This window comes from Diadema setosum, chromosome 22 (genome assembly GCF_964275005.1).
Source record: "Diadema setosum chromosome 22, eeDiaSeto1, whole genome shotgun sequence".
NCBI lineage: Eukaryota > Metazoa > Echinodermata > Echinoidea > Diadematoida > Diadematidae > Diadema > Diadema setosum.
The window spans coordinates 28808466-28830267 of NC_092706.1; the positions used below are offsets into that span (position 1 = coordinate 28808466).

Genomic DNA, 21802 nt, shown 5'->3' on the forward strand with positions numbered 1-21802 from the left:
GAATCTTGAAGCTTTGTTAATTTGTTTTGTGTTTTGTTCTTGTTTTTTCTTTTTTTTTTAATTTATTTATTTATTTTTTTTTTTGGGGGGGGGGGGGGGTTAAGAGAAATCCTGGCATTGTACTGGACTTTATATAGAGCAGGGTAGTGGAAAGAATCCGGCGGATGACGAAACAGAGGCCTAAAATCAGTAGCAATTCAAGACATCAAAACGTGACAAAGGCTTGGACTTCAAAGAGATGCTTTCAAATTGGCCTAAAACATCACACCAAGCTATCTATACCTTTAATATCAGCTTTGTTACGCTCAACTTTATACACAAGTCTTCTAGATCACTGCTGTAGGCCCAAATATTGTGGCGAGGTCTGAACAAAAAGAGGCACTTCAGGAAGATTAAACTTGATAGGAATATGGAATCTGGAATCTTGAAGCTTTGTTAATTTGTTTTGTGTTTTGTTCTTGTTTTTTTCTTTTTTTTAAATTTATTTCTTTTTTTTTTGGGGGGGGGGGGTTAAGAAATTTGAAAAAATTAAAGGAAGTCTCACTTTTTCAAGAAAAAAAAAACGAATCACGTTCTTTTTTGTGCTCATTTCGTTTTCCTGATAGTTTGAGTCCACTTCTTTCTTAATCCACTCTGTCACTTGACACAACCTCCCCAACAGAGTAAATGCAGCGCAAATAAACGTACCCCCCCCCCCCGCGCGCACGCACGCAGGCACACACACACCCACACACACACACGCACACACACACAAACACACACACACACACATACATACAGGTACATACAGGTACAAGCCTAAATAAGCGTTTTGAGGACATGTCGAGAAAGAACATTAAAAATTGAAATTTCCTGCAGGTCAGAATTTCATTATGTACATCTCTGTTTAGTGGGATAGCGCTATGAATACTTGAGATATTATTTTACTTTTCTTGTTTTGTTTTTCTTTTTGCTTATTTGTTTACGGCACATCCGATTTTCAAAGTGACGTTATAAAACTGATTTAAGACTCCCATGGGCCGTTCACCAGCGTGGCATTCATTATGTTTGATCAGTCCCGCTGCTGAACATAACACGCGCATGTTGACCCCTCTATAAACGTCAAGAAATGGAAATGCATATTTCCACTTTAGAAGGGAAAGACGTGTGGGGTAATATACGACTGAATGATATCGGTCATGTCACTTTAACAACTTGAGCTACTTTATTTTTCTTTTCTTTTTCTTTAAGGAGAAAGGTATTGAAAAGGGGCACGTTTGTCTAAGAAATGAGAGGGAAAAAATCATCCGTATAGACGTATCTGGGAGGTGTGCGCAATGAAAAAGAAAGATAGAAAAAAAATAGAATATCAAAATTAGTGGTAACATGATATAATAGAAATAGAAGACGTGGGCGGGGACATGTTCTCAATAAAATATGGACAGATTGGAAATGCGGATTTACCATCATGCATAATTATAGCATCTTCGTAAAATATTTTCCCAAAACATCCAAATTGACAGTATACACTGTAGTTACATTCTCTCCCTCGTTGTAGAATTTGCCTTCTATCGTCCATGTGTGTGTGTGTGTGTGTGTGTGTGTGTTTCATTTGTACATTAGTTCATGATACAGAATGCCACACTTGTGTTTACGCTGATGGTAGTTCGCGGAGGAAAAGGACAGAGATTTAAATCGAGGTTAACCAGACAGGTTGCACGGCCCTAACTCCACCTTCCAGTCAACCTTCGACGGGCTTCAGTTTTGCAGTTCTGACGTTGTGGCGTGCCAGATGTTAGACGACCCAACGGGAGCACTGAACGCTAATATAGTTGTTATTTCCTCGTCTCAAACAGTGGAGGATATTGAAACAATAACCGGCTAGACAATTAGGCAAATTAGACTATTTAACGGCTATGGTTCCCCAGCTAGTCTCGGTTCAAGCCAAACATCCTTCCACAATTCAATGTAACAATTCCTACCGTGTGCTAGCACATATTTGAAACAAGTCGTTTTTTGCGCGTGGTGGTAGCAGCATGCGCCTCGCTTGGATTAAGATCTACTGGATTATAAAGTCCACGATATTATTGCTTGTAATGGAATATGTAATCCAAGTAGAGTGGCACGTGTAATTGAATCATAAACGACTCGTAAAAGACTATACATACACAACCAATTTGTTCAAGTTGAAATCGAAACTATGTTACTGAGGCAGAGAAATAAATCTTATGAAATTAAATAGAAAAAGAAATTAGACACTACAATGGAAGTAGGCCTATTTTTTCCACAAAACAGGAGTATCAGTAGGAGACACATAATAATTGCGTAATTGATATTGTCGCTCTCTATGAGAAACAAAACAATACAAACTTAATAACATTTTGTTTCATGTCTTGAATTTGGATTTATCTCCCCTCATGGAGTGGAACACACTGATCATCAGAGCTGGTTTCCATAGGGGTTCATGTATTCATAATGACAATCTTGTATTGTCATGCTTTAGCGTCTAGCAATAAAGGAAAAGCTATGTACTTTCCTTTTGATGAAATAAACCAATATCTTATTTACGTCGATGTAGGGCAATTTGTCAATCAGTTGCAATAAAAATATCTCGACGGAAGAATTTCATGAATTTGGAAAACCAATATCTATCAGGCTATCTATATACTTATCTATCTATCTATCTATATCTATCTATCTATCTATCTATCTAAAGTTGAATTAAACATAATTATAGCAAAACTTATCTATCTATCTATCTATCTATCTATCTATCTATCTATCTATCTAAAGTTGAATTAAACATAATTATAGCAAAACTTAAAGTTAAATATGAACTCCTTGGAGCAAGACTATTATCCTGTTTTTATAGAGGACAGTGAAGAACAAGAATGACAGAGGAACTTGATTCACGATTCCTAATGTTAGCAGGAGAGCGCTCGGTAATACGGTTTGGGTAGGATCAGACAAAATTAGAAGCGGGAGGGGGAGGGGAGCTGCACCCTTAGGAGGAGATGCTGGGGAAATTGAATTTCATCTTTTGTCTACTGTCTGTCACAGGTCCCAGCGGTCGTTTGTAACCCAAAGGAATTTTGACCGGTCCGTAATGATAAACATCATAATCAGGTATATCGCCCATGGGAGTTCTTCTCCCAACCTTTGTCTTGTCAATGATGTCTCCACACAATCAATTGTAACGACAAACCAAAAACGGTTGTTTCGTGTGTGTGATTTTAAATCCTGTTCTGTGCATCATGTAATTTGTTTCTATCCGTGTCACGCAAGGTGTTAACAATCTTTCAATTAACCCTACAGGCCTAATTATAACACAATGTTGCTTAAACCAATAAAACTCTGGAAGATATACGTGCACTGATGCTACCTCGTATGACTAGAAGAAACGAACCAACAGTCCACCCTTCAATGCCCTTACTCGAGTTGATGTATGAAAGACCCCATAATTCACTGGAATATCATATCCTCCAAAAACAGGTGGCACATTTCTATGGTAATCAAAAAAGTTACAAACACGGGAAGATTAATTAGCAGGTTCACCCTACATTGTACTCAAAGCTAAACATTAATTGGGCTTCGAAGGAAGTAGTATAGCGAACAACCGTTCAGACGTAACCCAAAGTGCGTCAGACAGTAACCACATCTGTAACTAAATCACGCGAATGACCAAAAATAAAGCTTTTTGTCGGTTGTTGTTGACATCGCAAGAGGTCATTTCTGTATGAAATGTTATTGCTGGTACTCTTTCTAGATGTGTTTGTGTCTTCGCTTTATTTCCTAGTTCTTGTTAGGGCTTATTCTTTTAGGGGTTGCTTTTGGTTATTATCTAACAGAATGTCACACTAATTCATTATCTCTGGCAATCATGTGTTACAAATCGATATTTCAAAAGCTAATTCAACTTCCACCTTTGGTCCTGAACAGACTTGGAAGGAAATTTACATCTACAGCTTTTGGACTAACGTATGTCATATCAGGGAGGTGACCTCCCTGGTCATATTTACAATTCAGATTAATGGACATCCTTGTTTGAAAATTAAAGGAAAACAGGTTTGTTTTTGTTGCAGTTTTGTAAAAGTCCAAACATGACCTGTAAAATCACATGTGTACTCGCGGGAATAGCGTGATCTTCTTTCTCTCATTCTCTCTCTCTCTCTCTCTTGCTCTTGTATCAAACATGTGCATGTATTAGACTATGTATTAGACCCTGATTAGACCATGTTTTACGTGTACACTGTATTTCTGTTATGTAATTGTATTGTGCTTTTATATGCATGTGCTTTTAATTCACGGACTGGCCGAAAGACAGGCATTGGCTGACATGGCTGATCCCAGTACAGTTGAAAAAATGAAATGAAACAAAACAACAACAAAAAAAATCACTCTCATTTATGGCAATACTATTTAATATTACAATAACAATCCATTCATTAATTCCGCTTGAGGATATGCAAAATAAGATCCAAGTGTTCATATTGGACATATTTGCATTATCTGAATCAGTTTGCACGTGACTATAAAAAAAAAAAACAAGAACAAAATGTGAAGAAGTTTGGTGAAATGTTAAACATTGGTCCAGTAGGCTGATGCATAACAGATGAAAAAGTAAGGAGAAAAGTGTTAAATCACTTTTGCTCCACATCATGAATTTCAATGAACGTTTACTCCCAAACGTGACACGTATAGTATGTATGAATATGAATCAATTGCTGAATTGAATTTGTAAAATGACATACGAGAAACCAACACTTTCCCCTTTAATCTTAATTTCCACATTTGCTTTGAAATCGAAAGCAAATAAATCATGAGCTATCATTTCTTTAAATTAGGCGCTTTTGACTAGTTTCCCTGTGATAATCTAGAACAAATCATAAATATGAAAAATTCTGCAAAGTTTTCCGTTCATCATTCTGACTCATGTTTTATTTTGATCCTTTTATTTTCATTAATCACATTATCCATTACGATTAATGTTCCTGTTTTCTCCGCTGGATACATGATACAGCATTAGACCATGTAACCAATCTTCATGTTTTTATGATTATTGCCAACTCATCCACGTACTTCCATGCACAGCGTGATTTTCACTTTTAATGACTCCAGGAAATTTGATGTCACGGAATCTACAGATTGAATCAGAACTTCTTCCCGTTTTGTTGTATTTTTATGACAATTCAGCCATAAAAAGCCTCGCAACTGAATGATTTTGTGTAATTTGAAATAGTCTCGCTAATTCATCTAGGAACTAAACAGACAAACATGCGTAACTCCTGGTGGAATCGTGATGATAAAAATAACTTTCAGCACAACAATTACATTTATGATTAACGCCATCTATGTCGGATATTATATAATTACGTGAATTTGCAACACATGATATTCCTAATTGAAGGAACACGCAAAATGATCCTGCCTCATGAAATTTGTCGATATAAATGTCTTTTCTCAACGGCATGTAAAGACTAATCATGATTCTCATTCTTTCTAAACAAAATCAGTTTCATTTTGAGAGTGATGTGAGGTATTGATAAAAAAAACACATTGTTTTCAAACAATATAAATGATAACAATTCGTATAGGCCCTGTGTAGTCTTTGTATGGCCTCAATTCTCATGTATTGCTCAATTATTTCTCATCGACGCAGGCTAAAGTAATCTGCTGATATCCTATTTAAAAAAAAAAAAAATTCTATGATAACAAAATGTGATGTAAGATGCTTAATTGAGAAAATTTCAATCTAAAGACTATTTTCTTGTCTAGACCGAATTCATAAAACCTGACGTTAATGGCTTCCTCCTCGAAATGATGATAAAGGGACAGTTAATAATTACTTTCTCTTTTGTTTGCTGACTATTTTTTTCGTAGGTTAATTCTCGAATGATTGAAACTATGGTGATATTGTTTGTCTGCAGTCTGTCTGAAGTGTAGCTGCATGCTTTCCTTCACGGAGTAACGTGTTTCGATTTATTCTCCAAACCCACAGAGGTTCAGAGGTATTCTTCTTTTTATTGATGTTTCAAAGCGTATATTCACAACAATGTACGAGTATATACTGGCAATAGTTGGATTTGACACCTGTCTAGCAATACGCTTTCATTCGCGAAGTACTGTGCTCTGATAATGTTCCAAACCTAGAGAAGTTCAGCGGTAATATATTCATGTCATAGATGTAGGCCTATTATGATAGTGGATATGACACCTGTCCGCAATGTATTAAGCATGTTAAGTGTATAGCTGCACGCTTTCCCTCCCGAAGTACTGTGCTCTGATAATGTTCCAAACCCAGAGAAGTTCAGGGGTTTATATTGATGTTTCGAAGTGTACTCAACGATGCATATAACAGAGGATAAGACCCCTGTCTAGCAATCAGGAGCTCGTGGGTTCGAATCCCACCCGAGTATGCACATATGCCCATGGTATTTATCATGGCTATTATACTCGAACACTGAATGATCAGTGTTTATTTACGTGACGATGGAGGGCAGTTTGTCAGTTTCCATCTAAACAACACGACGTAAAAATCAGTCATGTGAATATAACGATATTAGCTATCTTTCTAAGACTACGACGACATTAAATGCCTTTCTTTCGGCGTCTCACGGGAACCTGCCACTATACATCTGTATCACAAACAAACGGAAAAAAAAAAATCACGTTCAAAAAGTTAGGTCTGACCACTAAAATAATATAGCCCTTAAGATAAATTTAATCACCTTGACCTTGAATACAATATTTCGCATGATTGACATTTCATGTTTTTCCCGATGGAAATCCGTTGGAGATCGGGAATTGCTTTAAGACGAGACTAACAAGGGTATAACTATTTTAAGAGTTTATATTCATTGCATATACTTCAGATTAATTAATCCGCGGTTTCCGCCGTAAGCTAATCCGTATGATCGAGCATGATTATATAGGGCTCCATTAATTTCGTTTAAGGAGCAGATCGTGCACCGCGCAGTTATGTGGTTTTGTGATGTTTAATTAGCGGGTTTTCACGCGAAGGTCCATCAAGCATTACGATTGCACACGAAGCTGAATATTATATCTCCGCTCAATATATTTCGGCAGAAAACAACAACAACAACAACAACACACAAACAAGCAAACTTTCGCTGAAAGAAGAACATTACGCTGACGCCATGTTGGAACATTGAATGGATGAAGAACAACTGCTGTATGTATTCTCTACTGCCCGCCACGAGCAAGCTAGTCATCCTACCCCAATGTATCGCACATTAATTCGTCATCAGTGTCATGCTCATGTTGATATGATATCAATACGATTAAACAATGATTCAATGAATCATAGAAAAGGTTTTTTCTGTATTGTTTGTAGAGATTAGGTAAATACCTTATACCACCATGACGCATCCGTGTCCGTTGAATCGTACACGGTTCAATGCCGTTTACATCGCTGAATCATACAGATCTCCTACATTTGACTCACAACCACAAGCTGTCAGCGATTCATTGACAGTTGATAATGAATTCTTCTATCATGTCCATACTGGATAGATAGTTACGTGTCTCAAACAGACAGACAGTCGCATCTCATCAAAATATTCAATATCTAACAACCAAATACTCAGACGGCGAGATTTGTAATCTAAACCTTTGATGTTAATTACTATAAAATGCGCAGCAAACCTGGGGTATTCACTGAAGAACACTTTCATCTTCACAATATCGTCATGACCGTTATCGTAAACAAAACTTAATGATATAATATGCATAGCTCGAGCAATGCGTGATGGGATGTTACTGCTTTATGCACATACCCATCATGTGACCTTTTGACGAGCTACGTCATTCAAAACTTTGACAAGAATCAACTCGCTCCACACTATAGCTAAAGCTCGTAGAATGCCGAGTTCGCTCGATTGCCTTCCGATCCCTCGGATTCCAGGCACGTAAAAAAAAAGTTTGTGACGTGCATAGTCATCACAAGAGACGGGGAAACTTTTTGCTCGATTCGGAAAAGTCCATTTAAAATCCAGATCCATATCATCTTACAATACAGATCATACATCGTTCCAGGTAGTCACTGTGAAGGAATAAATCCGTCAACAAAGAAATGAATGAATCAATATATCAATCTATATCTTTGTGCAGTTTTTCATTTACTTTATAATCATGTATCATAACGCCAGCTATCTTTGATTTTCATATTCTTGTAATTGGTATTTATCTTCGGTTATCAAACAACGCTGTTATTAAATGGCCGAGCTGTATTTATCATCGATGCACATGAAAAACAGTTACCCATCATCTCTTTCTTTTACATTAATTTGTATTGACACGTCTTTATCGACAAACTGCGTGTTGTGATCTTTATATCTCTTTGTATTACGGGTCTAACAGACATTAGTATGAAAAAATGCAAACAAACATACCTACAAATACGTACTTGTGCGCGTCACTGATTCATTATCCTGTCAATCATTTTCTTCGTTTTTTTTTTTTTATATTTCCCCACAAATGGTATTCAGTGTACAACATGGTAGAGTTCTTTACAGGTGTGCCATCTGTCATCCACTCTGCCCTCCTGTATGAATCCCAGAACCAGCTGGGTGGGGCTCAAGATAATCGCACTTTTTATCCATTCCAAAGCTCGTCCAAAGCCGACACGATTATCATTTTTTTTTTCGATGCCGAGCTCATGGGGAAAAGGTAACCGATGATCAACCAAATTCCTGCACGCATTGCCGAAGATAAAGCTTACACGACACCAGAAAATCCGCAGCAAGCTTGTGATTGAAAGTTCATTATATAGCGGTCAATGAACTTCGTCTACCTCCCCCCCCCCCCCCCACACACACACACCCTACAAAGATGCTGAATAAGATATGTGGCTTGTCGACCACTTAGCGGTAACGATGCAGTTAAACGAAGAAAAAAAAACATGAGGAACACAACCACAAAGTTAACGAATGGGACCATTCCGATAACTGATAGTCCCTAATTGATGCAATCAAAGTGTGCTGTTATCATCATGTTGCAGTCACTGCACTCCGATAGTACGTAACGTGAGGCTTTTCTGATTACATGGGATAACTGATTCTATGACTCTCTACATCGGTTTGTTGTTCGTGTTCGAAAGCTGGAAACGGGGGTGCGTGATGAAGAGACCATGACACACTAGACTTGTTTAATATCTGGATACTCGTCTTCAATAGCTAGTGACGAGCTACGTAAGAGTGTGTTCTCCACTGTTCGTATCATAGGGTTAAACAAATGACACTCAAGTACTCGATAGATATTATTCAGCACGTAATCCAATGTAAAGTTGCCTGTAATTGTTGAATATTTTTTGACATTGAAAGGTAACATGTTATAGGTCATCGGCGGCGGCTGCTTTCACAGGCAATTTTATCTGTTCCCGTATAGAAGCGGGGAAAAGTGCGATAAGCTTGGTAAGTGTTTCATTGTGAACAGGCGATGAGTATCTTTCCCTAAAGTGGCAAGTGCTCGAAAAGGAGAAAAAGCTATGAACTTGTAATATTTCACTGACAAAATATAAACAACAGAGCAGTGAAAAACAATAAGCACGTAAAAGCAGCTGATGCATTGCTGATCAATGTCTTAAATCGCATCACGTGATTACTGTCACTGCGAGAGAGTGACGGAAATCGTGAGTTGGGTACCGGGAATCGAGAATTGGGAATCGGGAATCGGGATCGGGAATTGGGAATCAGGGAAAAGGAGAAGTGTCCTACCTGCCAACGTCGTCGAGCCAAGAACTTCTTATGTCTTTCCGTCGACAGCTTGTTCTCACATGCCTTGGTTCGGGTGCTGATCTCACTCAGCCACGGGTGTCTGAAACACTCATCCACCGTCATGCGTTTACTGCGGGGAGGAGAAAATGGGAGTGAGAAACAACCTTAAGAGAATGGCTCATTGAGGAGCGGGGAAGACTTGAGCGATAAGAAAAGAGAGATAGACGCGGAGAGACAGAGAGGTGGGGGAGGGGGTTAAAAGTTTGCGTTCGGGTCCCATGGAGGGTGAGTCACAGGTACCGCGTTTCCTGCATCTTCGGATGCGGCTAGTCTCGCCCGCGCTCCTACTGGAAACTCCGTTACTTCACCCCTCGACAAATTGGCCCTGGCAGGTTGGAATCAAAAATAGGAGTCACTTCGTCCCCTAAGCCCATTCCTTTCCACATCTCGATGGAGTTTAGCATCTTTAATTCCCATTCTCCCGAAATATCATGACATGAATAAATCTGTTCCACAGTTGTACACCATTCTGACACAATGAACCCTACAGCTAAGTCCAGGCAAGTTTTTCCTTCATGTGTACTGTTCCCATCTCCCTTCCTCCGACATTACTTTGAACGTCTTTCTTTTATTTTCAGGGTATTTCATGACAGAATGGAGTTGCGTTTTGCTCTGTGTTTGTGATTGTTTTTGGCTGGTATACATGTTCGTCTAGTAGAATGTAATCACATTTTTTTTTCATTCGCAATCGATGTGATCGATGTGATCATTCAAGATCAAAATTAAAAGGAAAATAAAAAAAAAATATTGCAAAAGATATTAAGGTAATTTTGGTAGGCTTTGTTTTTTGTTCCTAAAAATATTGAGGCATAAAATATGAAAATCTTCAGAAATTGAAACTAAACTTTCAACTGTACAAATAATGATTGTTTGTCTTGAACTGACTTTCTACTTACTGCACTACACTGGCTAAAAGGGGTATCTCACGGAGTTGCGAATGTTTGCGAGCGTAGCGAATTCTAGGGAATTTCAGGGTTCCTTGGCAGTTGCAATCAAATTCGTAAGCAATTGCAATCACATTTGCAAGCAGTTTTCATTGTCGCAAACAGTTTTTCTTTTCGGAAAGAAATTTTGAACATGTTCAAAATTTCTTTGCGACAAGAAAAACCGTTCACGACAATGAAAACTGTTTGTGGATTTGATTGCAATTGTTTACGATTTTGATTGCTAATGTTAAAGAGTCCTGGCGAAACCTAGAATTCCCTAGAATTCACAACGTTCGCAAAATTCGCCTCTCAATGGGATACCCCACTTAAAAGGAAATACGCAAAAGAAAACAAGATAACCTTGCTAAAGGAACAAAGAGCATGCAAATGACTTCACATTTGGGCTGGGCCATCTGTCCAATTGTGTTGTAGTGCACGGTTAAGATGAAGGTTAATGGTGCTGTGTAGCTAACACGCTGCCATATCGAATTCGCTCGGGCAACATTCAGCCAATTATCACCCGCGCTCTGACCCTACGCTTCTCCATCCCCGCTTCCTTTCCCCCTCCCTGTACCTGCCTGCTATCCTCAGTTCTCTGATCCTTCAGTAGTCTTAGACCCCAGTCGCGTCAATCCTACAGCTTTCCATGAATATAGCATTTGTCTTACATTGCAAATATGAGCGCAAAAACACGCACATTTAACACAATAATGACTGCCAATTAGTTCATCACTTCAGAAATCTCATGCTGTGCCAGATATTTTGAGACAATAAAAACAAGCAAACATACAAACAAATATTTTCTGGTTTTAAATCAACATCTGCGAAATCAGTTGAAGTCTAATGATAAAGCACGGTGCACAGATTATCAACCGGTTTTTTGATAAAATTATGTGCTCATCTATACTCATGTCAAAAATGATACCATCGATATTCAAAATCGTTTTCATAATGAAATACGGGACATGTACGTAATGGACGAATGACATCTCCTAACGAGAAACAAGTAAAGTTCCTTCTGCTTATAACTATCATAACAGTAAACTTTCAAGAAGTATAGAATCACTGACTGTAATGCGGCTGCCATTAAAGTTATGATTTGTTATCGATCCCTCAATTTTCTGCGTTCTCATGCCTTACGTATCTCTTTAAAAAACTTTGGGTTGAAAATCAGCCCAGGGTTGGTGCCAAGATCATGAGATACATTCCATGGTATATTATGACTGCTGATTGCCTACCACGCCCTCTACTGGCTTGTGTATCACTATGATTGAAGGAAAATTGATTTCCAATGCAACAACTATTACCAATACGTGGCAATACGATGATAGAGAATAGGAAAAACAATTCACACCCCTGTAATGGACACAGGGTCTGCCCATACACTTGCCATATCGTGATGTTGACATCGCTATGACAAGATACACTAACTTTGAAAATAGTCCACTGACTGAAAATGGTATATGCACAAATGGGGATAACATATGGAACAATTACTTACAGACAGTAAGTATAATGCATCGATACTCTTGCGTTCCTCTGCGAGTAGCAAATTCCACGTCAACCATTCCTCGTTGGATCGAGAACATAGGGGTACAGGTACGTGTGTACCCTCTCTCCCTCTCTCTCTCCCCCCCCCCTTCTCCCCTCCCATCCTCTTCCCTTCCTACCCCCTCCCCATCTCCCCTATCTCTCTCTCACTCTGAAGGGGCGGATCTAGCTTTTTGCTAAGGGGGGGGGGGGGCGGTGACCATGACGATGGGTATTGAGAAGCAAAAAATGTAACAAAAAAAAAAATAGCCTGAGACAGAACGCTGGGAGCATTGTGTGGGTCTGCTCACACGGTAACATTTTTCTGTGCACATCACATTTCCACTTAGCAGCCCAAGGGGTTAAATGCCCTACCCCCCCCCCCCTAGATCCGCCACTGCGCTTCATGTGATCTACAATAACCCAGTCTGAACAGGGTGAACATAGCGAGACAACATTTATCCTCATTATTTCTTTGGGCTGCTGAGTGACTCATCAATCATGTTTGCCCTAACCACAAGCACCGCGAACATCATAAATTCATGCATTCATGTACGAGATATGAGTCAAAGATTCGTGTAATGAGTACCATAGCAAACAATATTAGGGCACGTCATTATATTGATAATGTCTTACATGTCGTGTATTTATCCAGGGTAGCCTCTTCAGTGCTGCCACTGCTCTACCTGAGGGCCCAGGTTATAGCGTTGCCAGGTACCCATTACTTCTTGCACGAAGATTTTTCAAGAAACAACGATCGCCATAATCATACACATACACATAATTATTAAACGCCTGATTACTTCATTCACTTGGGCGTCATAAAATCATAATATATTTTATGTACGTGTAGGTCTACATCAAATCAGACACGTTTATTTTCAGGGACTTAGTGCAACCGATTAGTAACTTTCAATATCGAGCAATAATGATGATAATCAATAATCACAAATATCGCTCAATAATGTTAATCAATAATCACTATAATCACTCGTGTTTATTGTGGCTCTCACTCTTTGATACAGCTAAAATGACTGTCTCTTATCCATCATGAAAGTAGCCTTATTTTTAAATAAACAGTTAAGTAATGTAGGTCTATACATTGATCAAGGTGACTGGAAGAGTATCCACATAAAAAAAAAATAGCACAGTACCCACCCACTAGTTATTCCCATTTGTTCTGTTTATTTTGCTCAACAACATTTTGTGTTGGATAAAAGTCATGGTCGGTCAGAGTGTGAAATATCACGTAGACGCCTGTCTTTCAGGAAACGAATTTAACTCGGCGTATACTGTTCCCTTGCTAACCTAAATACTATCTTTACCATCTGGTTGAGATAGGTGTGAATTAAAAAGAGCTCTGGGCTTTGGGGGTTGTGAAGAAAATACCGGCATGTCAGGTAACTATGATCGAATAGATAAAGATAAAAGTCCGCTGCATTTAATCAGGTCGACTATAAATATAATTAGATGAACATAATACAAATATTTGCGTTCAAAGTGTTCGCTATAAACTGTCCCAGGTTACGAGAACGATAACCACCGCTCGGCTAATACTTCTTCTCTTCAGCTCCTGAATTCAAGATCTCAGCACGTCGCAACTGATACAGATCGAGTGGTTTTCCCGTTGCCGCTAGGGTAGTCGTGACTCAGGGTTGCCATGGTTACAAGAAATACCACGTGTGTTGATATGATGCATGGGGAAACGAATGACAAGTGTCTTCGCGTCCGTCACTCAGCAGTCGCCTCTGACATATCAACTCATCAACCATCAGCGCACATTATAATCTATTTCTGTTTGTTTCTTCAATTACTAATGCCCAGCAATTCCACCCAGTCATCCCCGGGATAATCCTGAAAGAACTGCTTCATGCCGTTTTCAAAGAGATTGCTCCACATGAAATAAAAGTAAAAGAATATGTTTTTGAAGAACGCGCCGAGTTTCTGATGAGCACCAAAAAGACTTCCACAAGACAATGTCTCTCAAAACAATACCGGGTGATTATCGTTTCAAACCTGAATCTTTCCTGGTATGGACCGGAGGCAGTATACGAAACATCAGATGGATTAATAAGTTTTAATCTCACAGGATGTATACTTACATCATTATAACGGGAAAGTGGCACAATACTAGTACTGTGTTGGAAGCACAAAACATCCAGGATGCACAAAAGAATGACTGTTATCTTATTTGGGCGTATTAAAGGAAAGACTTGTGGCTCAGCAGCTACAATGTATAGGAGTCTCTGAATCAATCAAGGTCGAGTACCACCTTCCTTCCCCTCCTTCTAACCATCCCCCCCCCCCCCGAAAAGAATAGTGACAATACGGCCAGTTTTAATCTATGAGTGCGCCAAAAAGATGAATAGACTCATCACTAACTTTTCTCCACGTAGGTGTGTTTCCGGATAAACTGTGCGATAAAAAAACGGCCTATTCCCAACTGATCGCGAATGTTTCAAAAAAGAGCTCGAAGCAGGTAAGGAAAGAGATGAAAGATGAAGTGAAAAATGCTAAGGATTAGTCTCTTTTCAAAGCTATAGGCTGTTAAACTGAAATAAACAACTGTTAAACTATAAGATGCCATTTCTTTGGGATTTCCATCAATCTTGAAGTTAAAGTCCACGCCATATCTTTATGTCCATGCAATTCATTCCCATATGAACTCCTTCACAAGATCATCTTCACGGTGGCCTAGGCTGAACCTCCCCACCAAAAACGGCGGCCCATATTATCGAAGAAGCATGGGAGGATGAGGCATAACAAAACACCAAACAGCATGAAAGCTAGGCTAGCCCTATACACCTGGATGAACGCAGCGAGGAAGTCACGTCCAAAGTCTCACTCGCCAAACCGACTCTCCCGATGGATAGCCGTCTCGATTTGTCTACAACCCCCTGAACTTATGCGGGGTCTTCAAAGATGCACAGTGAGAATAAGCGTAGCCAGGAGCAGTGTCTGTGAAAGTCGAGAGGACAATGGCACTAAGAAAGTCAAAAAATAAACTACAGCCAGATGTAGAACACAAAAAAAAACTACAACAACAACAACAACAACAACAAAAACGCAACATCAGACGAACGCGATATAACAGCGAATATAACAGTGAAATCACATAGGTAGGATTAACAGCAGAGAAATTTTGCGCCCCACAGGGATGCCGAAAATAATCATCTTCGTTACGGTAGTGACCACGAAAGCCCTCGTGTAGCACGCTTTTCCTTTGCTTTGCTTACAAAATGGTCCAGAAATGTGATTTTTCTTGAATTCGCACACACGAATTGACTTCCTTTGCCCGGGGTGATGCTTTAAAACACAATGACCTAGATAATATCTAGAGCAGTGTCGTGAAGAGCGTGTGTCTGTGCAGATATTATGAAAGACATGGCAATGCATGGGGAAGTGTGACGTAAGAAATATCCTAAGTGACATGACAGCGGTAGATTCCTTTAACATGACCATAGAAGATTCTCTTCAGTAGACTCGCGGACAGTCGAACAGTATGTTCTTCATTTTGACTTTGTCTTTCACTCAGTTGTTCTCATTTCATCCACTTTCATTCAAAATTTCTTCCTCTTTGGGGGAAGACTCTTCTGGAAACGAATGCCGCTCTCTGAACGAAATCAACTGCATTGAATCTTCCCTCCAATATAGTAATATTATTATTAACAGCGTGTTAGTATTAGCATGTATTTTGTAGAAGAAAGAAATTAAAATTTAGTGACATGTCACTTTTCTGACCAAGATGACATTACACTATAGGCTACCACCTGTCATAAATATTATGGGTTTTAGGCAATGATGACCGACACAGTTATCATATCATTTTGACATCAAGGTATCATGAATAACACTGGTTTGCATCAATACACCTAGACTAATGTTACAAAAATGAAATACGAAAATAATGGGAGAGTGGCTTTAATGGTCTGTACTGTTAACCCGTCCCCTGTGTGAGATATAAATCAGGGCTCGACACTAACGGTGGCCCGGTGGCCCGGGGCCACCAAAAACGCACGTCGGGCCACCAAAATTTCAGAAATGAAGAATTTGGTGGCCTGATCGGGCCACCAAAAAAGGTCGGATGTTTGCCTTTGGGCCACCAAAAATAAAAGTTAGTGTGGAGCCCTGTATAAATGGAGCATGATGTGAAAATATGCGTATCTGTCGAACTTTTACATGGAAGTACCCAGCATCTTTATGTATCTCCTGCCATAGACACTCGGGAATACACTTTATACAGTATGTATTAGTACATGTATTACCATGAGGCGTAGCTCGAAGGTATTACAATCATGGCATTTCTGACCTCATGATTTGAAAACAGTACTTAGCCGTTTAACTTATCGTGTAATTGATATTTTTCAACCTAATCCTGCAGCTACACTTAAAAAAAAGACATACAAAATATCAGAGAGAGAAAGAAAGAGAAAGAGCGACAGAGAGAGAGAGAGGAAGGAGGGAGAGAAGAAGAGAAAAAAAAAGACTCGAAATGGTACCTTTAAACTAGCGCCTTGAACATCAGTGGCTATGAGTCAACCCTCTTCCTGCCCCTTGCAGGCGACCCAGAGGTGCAGGGCAGGCACCCTATCTGGTTCATGTTGGCATAGACAATCAATTCCCATGAGATCCGCCCGAATCGAACTGAAGCCCCTCCGAGATTTTCTCCGACAAACAATAATATGGCCGACTATTTAAAGCAAAATTTAACACGTAGACATATCCGTGCATGCATTCCAGTACTGTATAGAAAAGCCCACATTTTCTTCCCGATGTTTTGGAAGTTGAGATAAATGTTGTAAGCGTAGCATCCTGTTCTCGTAGTCTACTACCCAGAAATATTATGTGATTAATCGACATTCGTTCCCTCGCATGCGGAACGGTTGGGGTAGTCTATATACTCCGACAATCTTACAGAGTTAATCAACAACAACAACAAAAAAAAACAACAACAAAAAAAAAACAACAAAAAAAAAAACAGAAAAGATGTGATGATAGCCTAACAGAATTGCCGAGACAAAACTAAAAACAGGAAACGCAGCGAAAAAATAATATAAACTTGTTTTGTGTTCATGCAAGCACCAACGACAATGCATTGTATTCATACTGCATAAATCGTATATACATGGCTCTCGCAATTTCGTGCATTTTACGTTAATTGGTGGACAGCTGTTTCAAAAGCTTGAAAGACAAAGACTACTCCAATTATAATGGAACAAAGTTCAGTGCCTTAAATAATGATGGTATCATATTCATATTTCCTAAAGAGGCACGTCTGCCTTTACTATTAAAGAAGAACGCATTTTATAACTCCCTCGTATGTTCATGCGAATCAGATGAATTCGGTCTACTGGGGCACTGTGTTTGTTCTTGTATGTGTCCCCTCCCCTATCTATGTATCTGTCTGTCTGTCTGTGTGTCTGTCTGTCTCTCTGTATATAGGCTTGTGTATGTATGTAGGTATGTATGTATGTGTATGTATGTATGTGTGTATGTATGTATGTATGAATTTACTCTTATGGTTGTATGTATGTATGTATATATGTATGTATGTATGTATGCATGTCGATACATCTATATAAGGACAGACCCAAAATGATCATGCCTAGGACAAAGTAGGGAGTGTAAAATATTCTGCGAAGATATCTCAACATGAAGAAATATGATCAGCTCGAGACGCCGCAATGCACAGCGGGCAAGTTACGGAAGAGTCTGAGCCACAAGATAAGATAGGTCCGGATTGTTTTTTCCCCATTCCCGTGAAACATTCATCATTTACATCCAGGGTCAGTTCTGAGCTGAATTTCCTCCCAGACAGAGTCTTTTGCCTCAGTCCATCGTGGGGTCGCAGACAGCTAAGTGACAAGAACTACGTATGTAATACACAGCCGAATTCTGTACAGAGCAATTTTCAGCCCGATACAACGCTGCTGAAACCAATAATGCAAATCGACTCTTTGACGCTGTGATTTCCACTGCCCTACTCTGTTTCAAACTTAGAGCACTCGGCTCCATCTTTGCCAGATCACTGGGGAGGGTTGACGTTAGAAAATAAATAAATGGATAAAATGCAGACGTATAATCAGGCTTACAGACAAGAACTCAATCTCCCAAGTACAATGACTTAACTAGCCTCTGCTCCATATCTCCATATTCTGCCAGTAACTATAGACTACGAGAATCAATATTACTGACGATGAAGGATGTACACATACCGGTATTATGCATATTAACTGGTTTGTTCACCACCAGTGATAATATCCTTTTTTATTATACCACATAATAGATTCCCCTCATCTGATTGGCTAAAAGTGGATTCATGAAAATAGCTGTGCCCCATTTTTGATCAAAATGACGTCATGATTTACTGTGCCCGGGGCATAGAATCAACTGTGCCCTGTAAATAGGTTTGGAGACAGTCGCAACCCCGTACACATAGATCACCCATATGTACGCACCAATGATATGACCGCCGCGCTGTCGATCAGCGTTGATTACGAGTGCTGTAAAAGAGACTAGAATCTATATTTTCGGTATCCATATTTCGGAATCTATATTTTCGGTACATAAAACAAATAATGACAGCTTGATATTCGGGGCACAGTTAAAATTATGTAGGTCCTCGGTGATGTGAAAACCATAATTTCAACTGTGCCCCTCATAGCAGTCATTATTTGTATATCATAGGCCTAAATATTCATTAAAAGAGCAACTTCCCAACTATCCTCAAATTGCGCTTGGAAAACAAAACGAAACAAAACAAAACACAACAAACATATGTAGTCAATATAAAACGCGAAAGGAGTAGTCAGCGTAAAGGACATGTGTTCTTCAACGTAGACTTGATCCAGAGGTTAATAAAATTTGAAATCAATAAACAAAAATGCGCACAAAACAGGGGAAAAGATAATTCTTTTAAGAGTAGTAGAAAGGGCAATGATTGCTAAGGTCAGCGCATAAAGATAACGACAGCAATTAAATGGTGCATCTTTGTCCTTGCATATTACTTTAAGTCGTATTTCTTGTGAACCATCTGTCATCGGCTGTCTGTTTTATTACATGAGCTCATTGGTATCTTCATATCTGCCCGTTCTCACATTTTGCGATAAACAAACATAGATGGCGCTATTACTCAATCTCGCATTGGTGAGTATGGTCACGGGTCACCGCTAGTCACAAGAGTCCTATAGAAGTTACGGTACAGAAACATTAAGGTGAATGTACCTTTGGCAAAGGAAGAAGCGTGCTTTCACTCTTTACCTTTTATTTCACCTTGTTTATTCTACTTTTTGCGCTCTTACTGTATTGATATTTTCAGAGTCAATATTTTACTTTAAAAGCCTAAAAGACAACAAATTAGCGCAGACATGTGAGAAAATAGTCTCCAAATCGTTATTTCCAACATCATTCCGATTTCCTTCTTTGCTGGCTCTGGATCTATTCTAGTTTGTTTTCCCCATCTTCTTACATTATATCTGCCTGGTTTGTCTGTCCCACAGATTGTTTCAAAATGTGTGAGTGTTGCTTTTTTTTATTACTTTTATTATGTACAACTTATACTTTTATTGTGACCAAATCCAGGGTCGTGATAAGAGGAAGAGTAGAATAGCGCCTTCTATCGTCGAAAGTTCTGCTAAATCTAAAGACGGGATATACATCGATGTTGGAAACACTCATCGATTGGGGAAGATATATCACAATAACCAAACCTTTATTATCGTTTAACTGGCTTTCGTCCACAACCAGCCAGGCACGAGAAGTGTGACAAGAATCATTCGGTTTGAAAAAGTCCACAGTAGTGAATAAAAGCTAGCAAGTCAAATATAAAGTTTGGTGGAAGTTCAGATTTGTTTGTTTGTTTATTTGTTGTTGTTGTTTTTTTTTTTCGAATTTCAACCTTACCTCATATCCTTGATAAGCAAACTTGAGATGAAATCCTTTGCTTGACAGGAGATGTTGTCGAAGACTTCGTCGTCAAAGTCCCAATCGCCCACGGTCACGTTGTTGAGAGTATCGTTGTCATTGTCGCCCATGAAGGGCGAGAGACCGCTGAGCCTGAGGGATTAAAGGTATTCGGTGAATATCTGGGGTCATCACCAGTAACTCTTGAGAATGACGTACTGTGTTGGTCATCATATTGCAACAGACAGAACTACTTTTCGTCTTCAACGCGTTTCTGCATTTCTGTGTCCCAAACATCTATGAACATTCCTGACTGTAAATATTTCGGTCTTTCTCGAGTATGGTACCCTCCACAGCTGATGGGCTTAGGTTTATTGTATGTGCATGAATAGTTGAGTAGTCTGGCAAGCTTCTGAGAAACCATCGGGAAGGTGTGTGGTTGGTAAACTTTGCGATGGAAATATGCAAGTGCTCTGCTCTTGTCGAACACGGTGACTGCAGAATGCCCTGATAGAGCCTATGATAATTATCATAAATAACCGTCCGAGTTTCACCAATGCTTGTTCACTTTGGGTTATTCTGTGTACCCTTCTCCTCGCATTTCAGAAACTGATGACATTTTTCCCTCAAAGTAAAAAGTGTACACTGCAGTGGATGGTACCGGACTTACAGGTTCTATTGCACATGAGAAAACATATTATAAACTTAAAAGAACAAAGATTCCTCAGTGGTTTTGATTTCACTCTATACTAAGTGAAAAAGGTAAAAAGATAAAACTAACTGCCTCAGCAAAAAAAAAAAAAAAAAAATGTGATTAAATGTAAGTGAGTACATACGAAAGGTTCTACTTCTACTATAGTTGCGTCATAATGGCAAAGCATGACCCTAGTTTACAGGCGGTGATAATAACAATGCAGGAACCCAGGATTGGTTTGTTTTTTCGTCAATGTTGACGCATTGGAACATGCAATTATGTCCTACACTGTGCTCAACATTCAAGATTATATATGCATTTATGTCCCATAATTGTGCTCAACATTCAAGAGCTTGAGCACACAAGATGAAGGTGATCGTAAAAGCTTTGTAAAGATCTCAATGGCAACGCTGATAGGGTCCTCCATTCATCCGCGAAAACCGCTGACAGCTTTGCGATAACGAATGACCCCTTCCCCGACATTTATGAAACATGCATGGTTTTATGATGATAATATGGTGGCAGATGGCACTTGGGGCAGTTAAAATTCGGATTTTGGTTGAATTACATTCCCTCGGGGAGACCACCAGAGTTTGTAATCACTTCTTCTGTCTTGAGGTGCAGAATTCTGCCGGAGACATTTCGCGCATGTTGGAGACTTTGGTTTGACATTTTTTAATACTTTAGTGTATGGATATTATGTGATCATGTTACAGCGTAGCAATCAAAGATGTTCTCTTCTGCGGAGGTCAAAAACCCTATAATTGACAATAAAAAGAAAATTATGTATATCATAGAGAAACGATTGAAAATATTGGTGAAAGCAAACGACGACTGATCAGCGAGAGTTTGAATGAAATCAAAAATTTAAGAGAGACGTGAGATACCTTTGACCGCCAGCGAAAGTCATTCAACATGGCGCCAAATAACTAAAAAACAACAACAAAAAACCGCCTTGTTCACATGATTATGACGTC

The 21802-nt window shown here is 39.2% G+C and overlaps 1 protein-coding gene across 1 annotated transcript in view; it reads right to left on the minus strand.

Moving 5' to 3' along the window:
- The window catches only part of LOC140245274 (myosin light chain kinase, smooth muscle-like), a 172134-nt gene that overhangs the window by 129633 nt on the left and 20699 nt on the right, over positions 1 to 21802 (minus strand). The window contains exons 6-7 of the mRNA XM_072324857.1: positions 20132 to 20284; positions 9714 to 9843 (exon numbers count right to left, since the gene is read on the minus strand). Coding sequence (XP_072180958.1) covers positions 9714 to 9843; positions 20132 to 20284 — 283 coding nt within the window. The remainder of the gene's footprint in view (positions 1 to 9713; positions 9844 to 20131; positions 20285 to 21802) is intronic.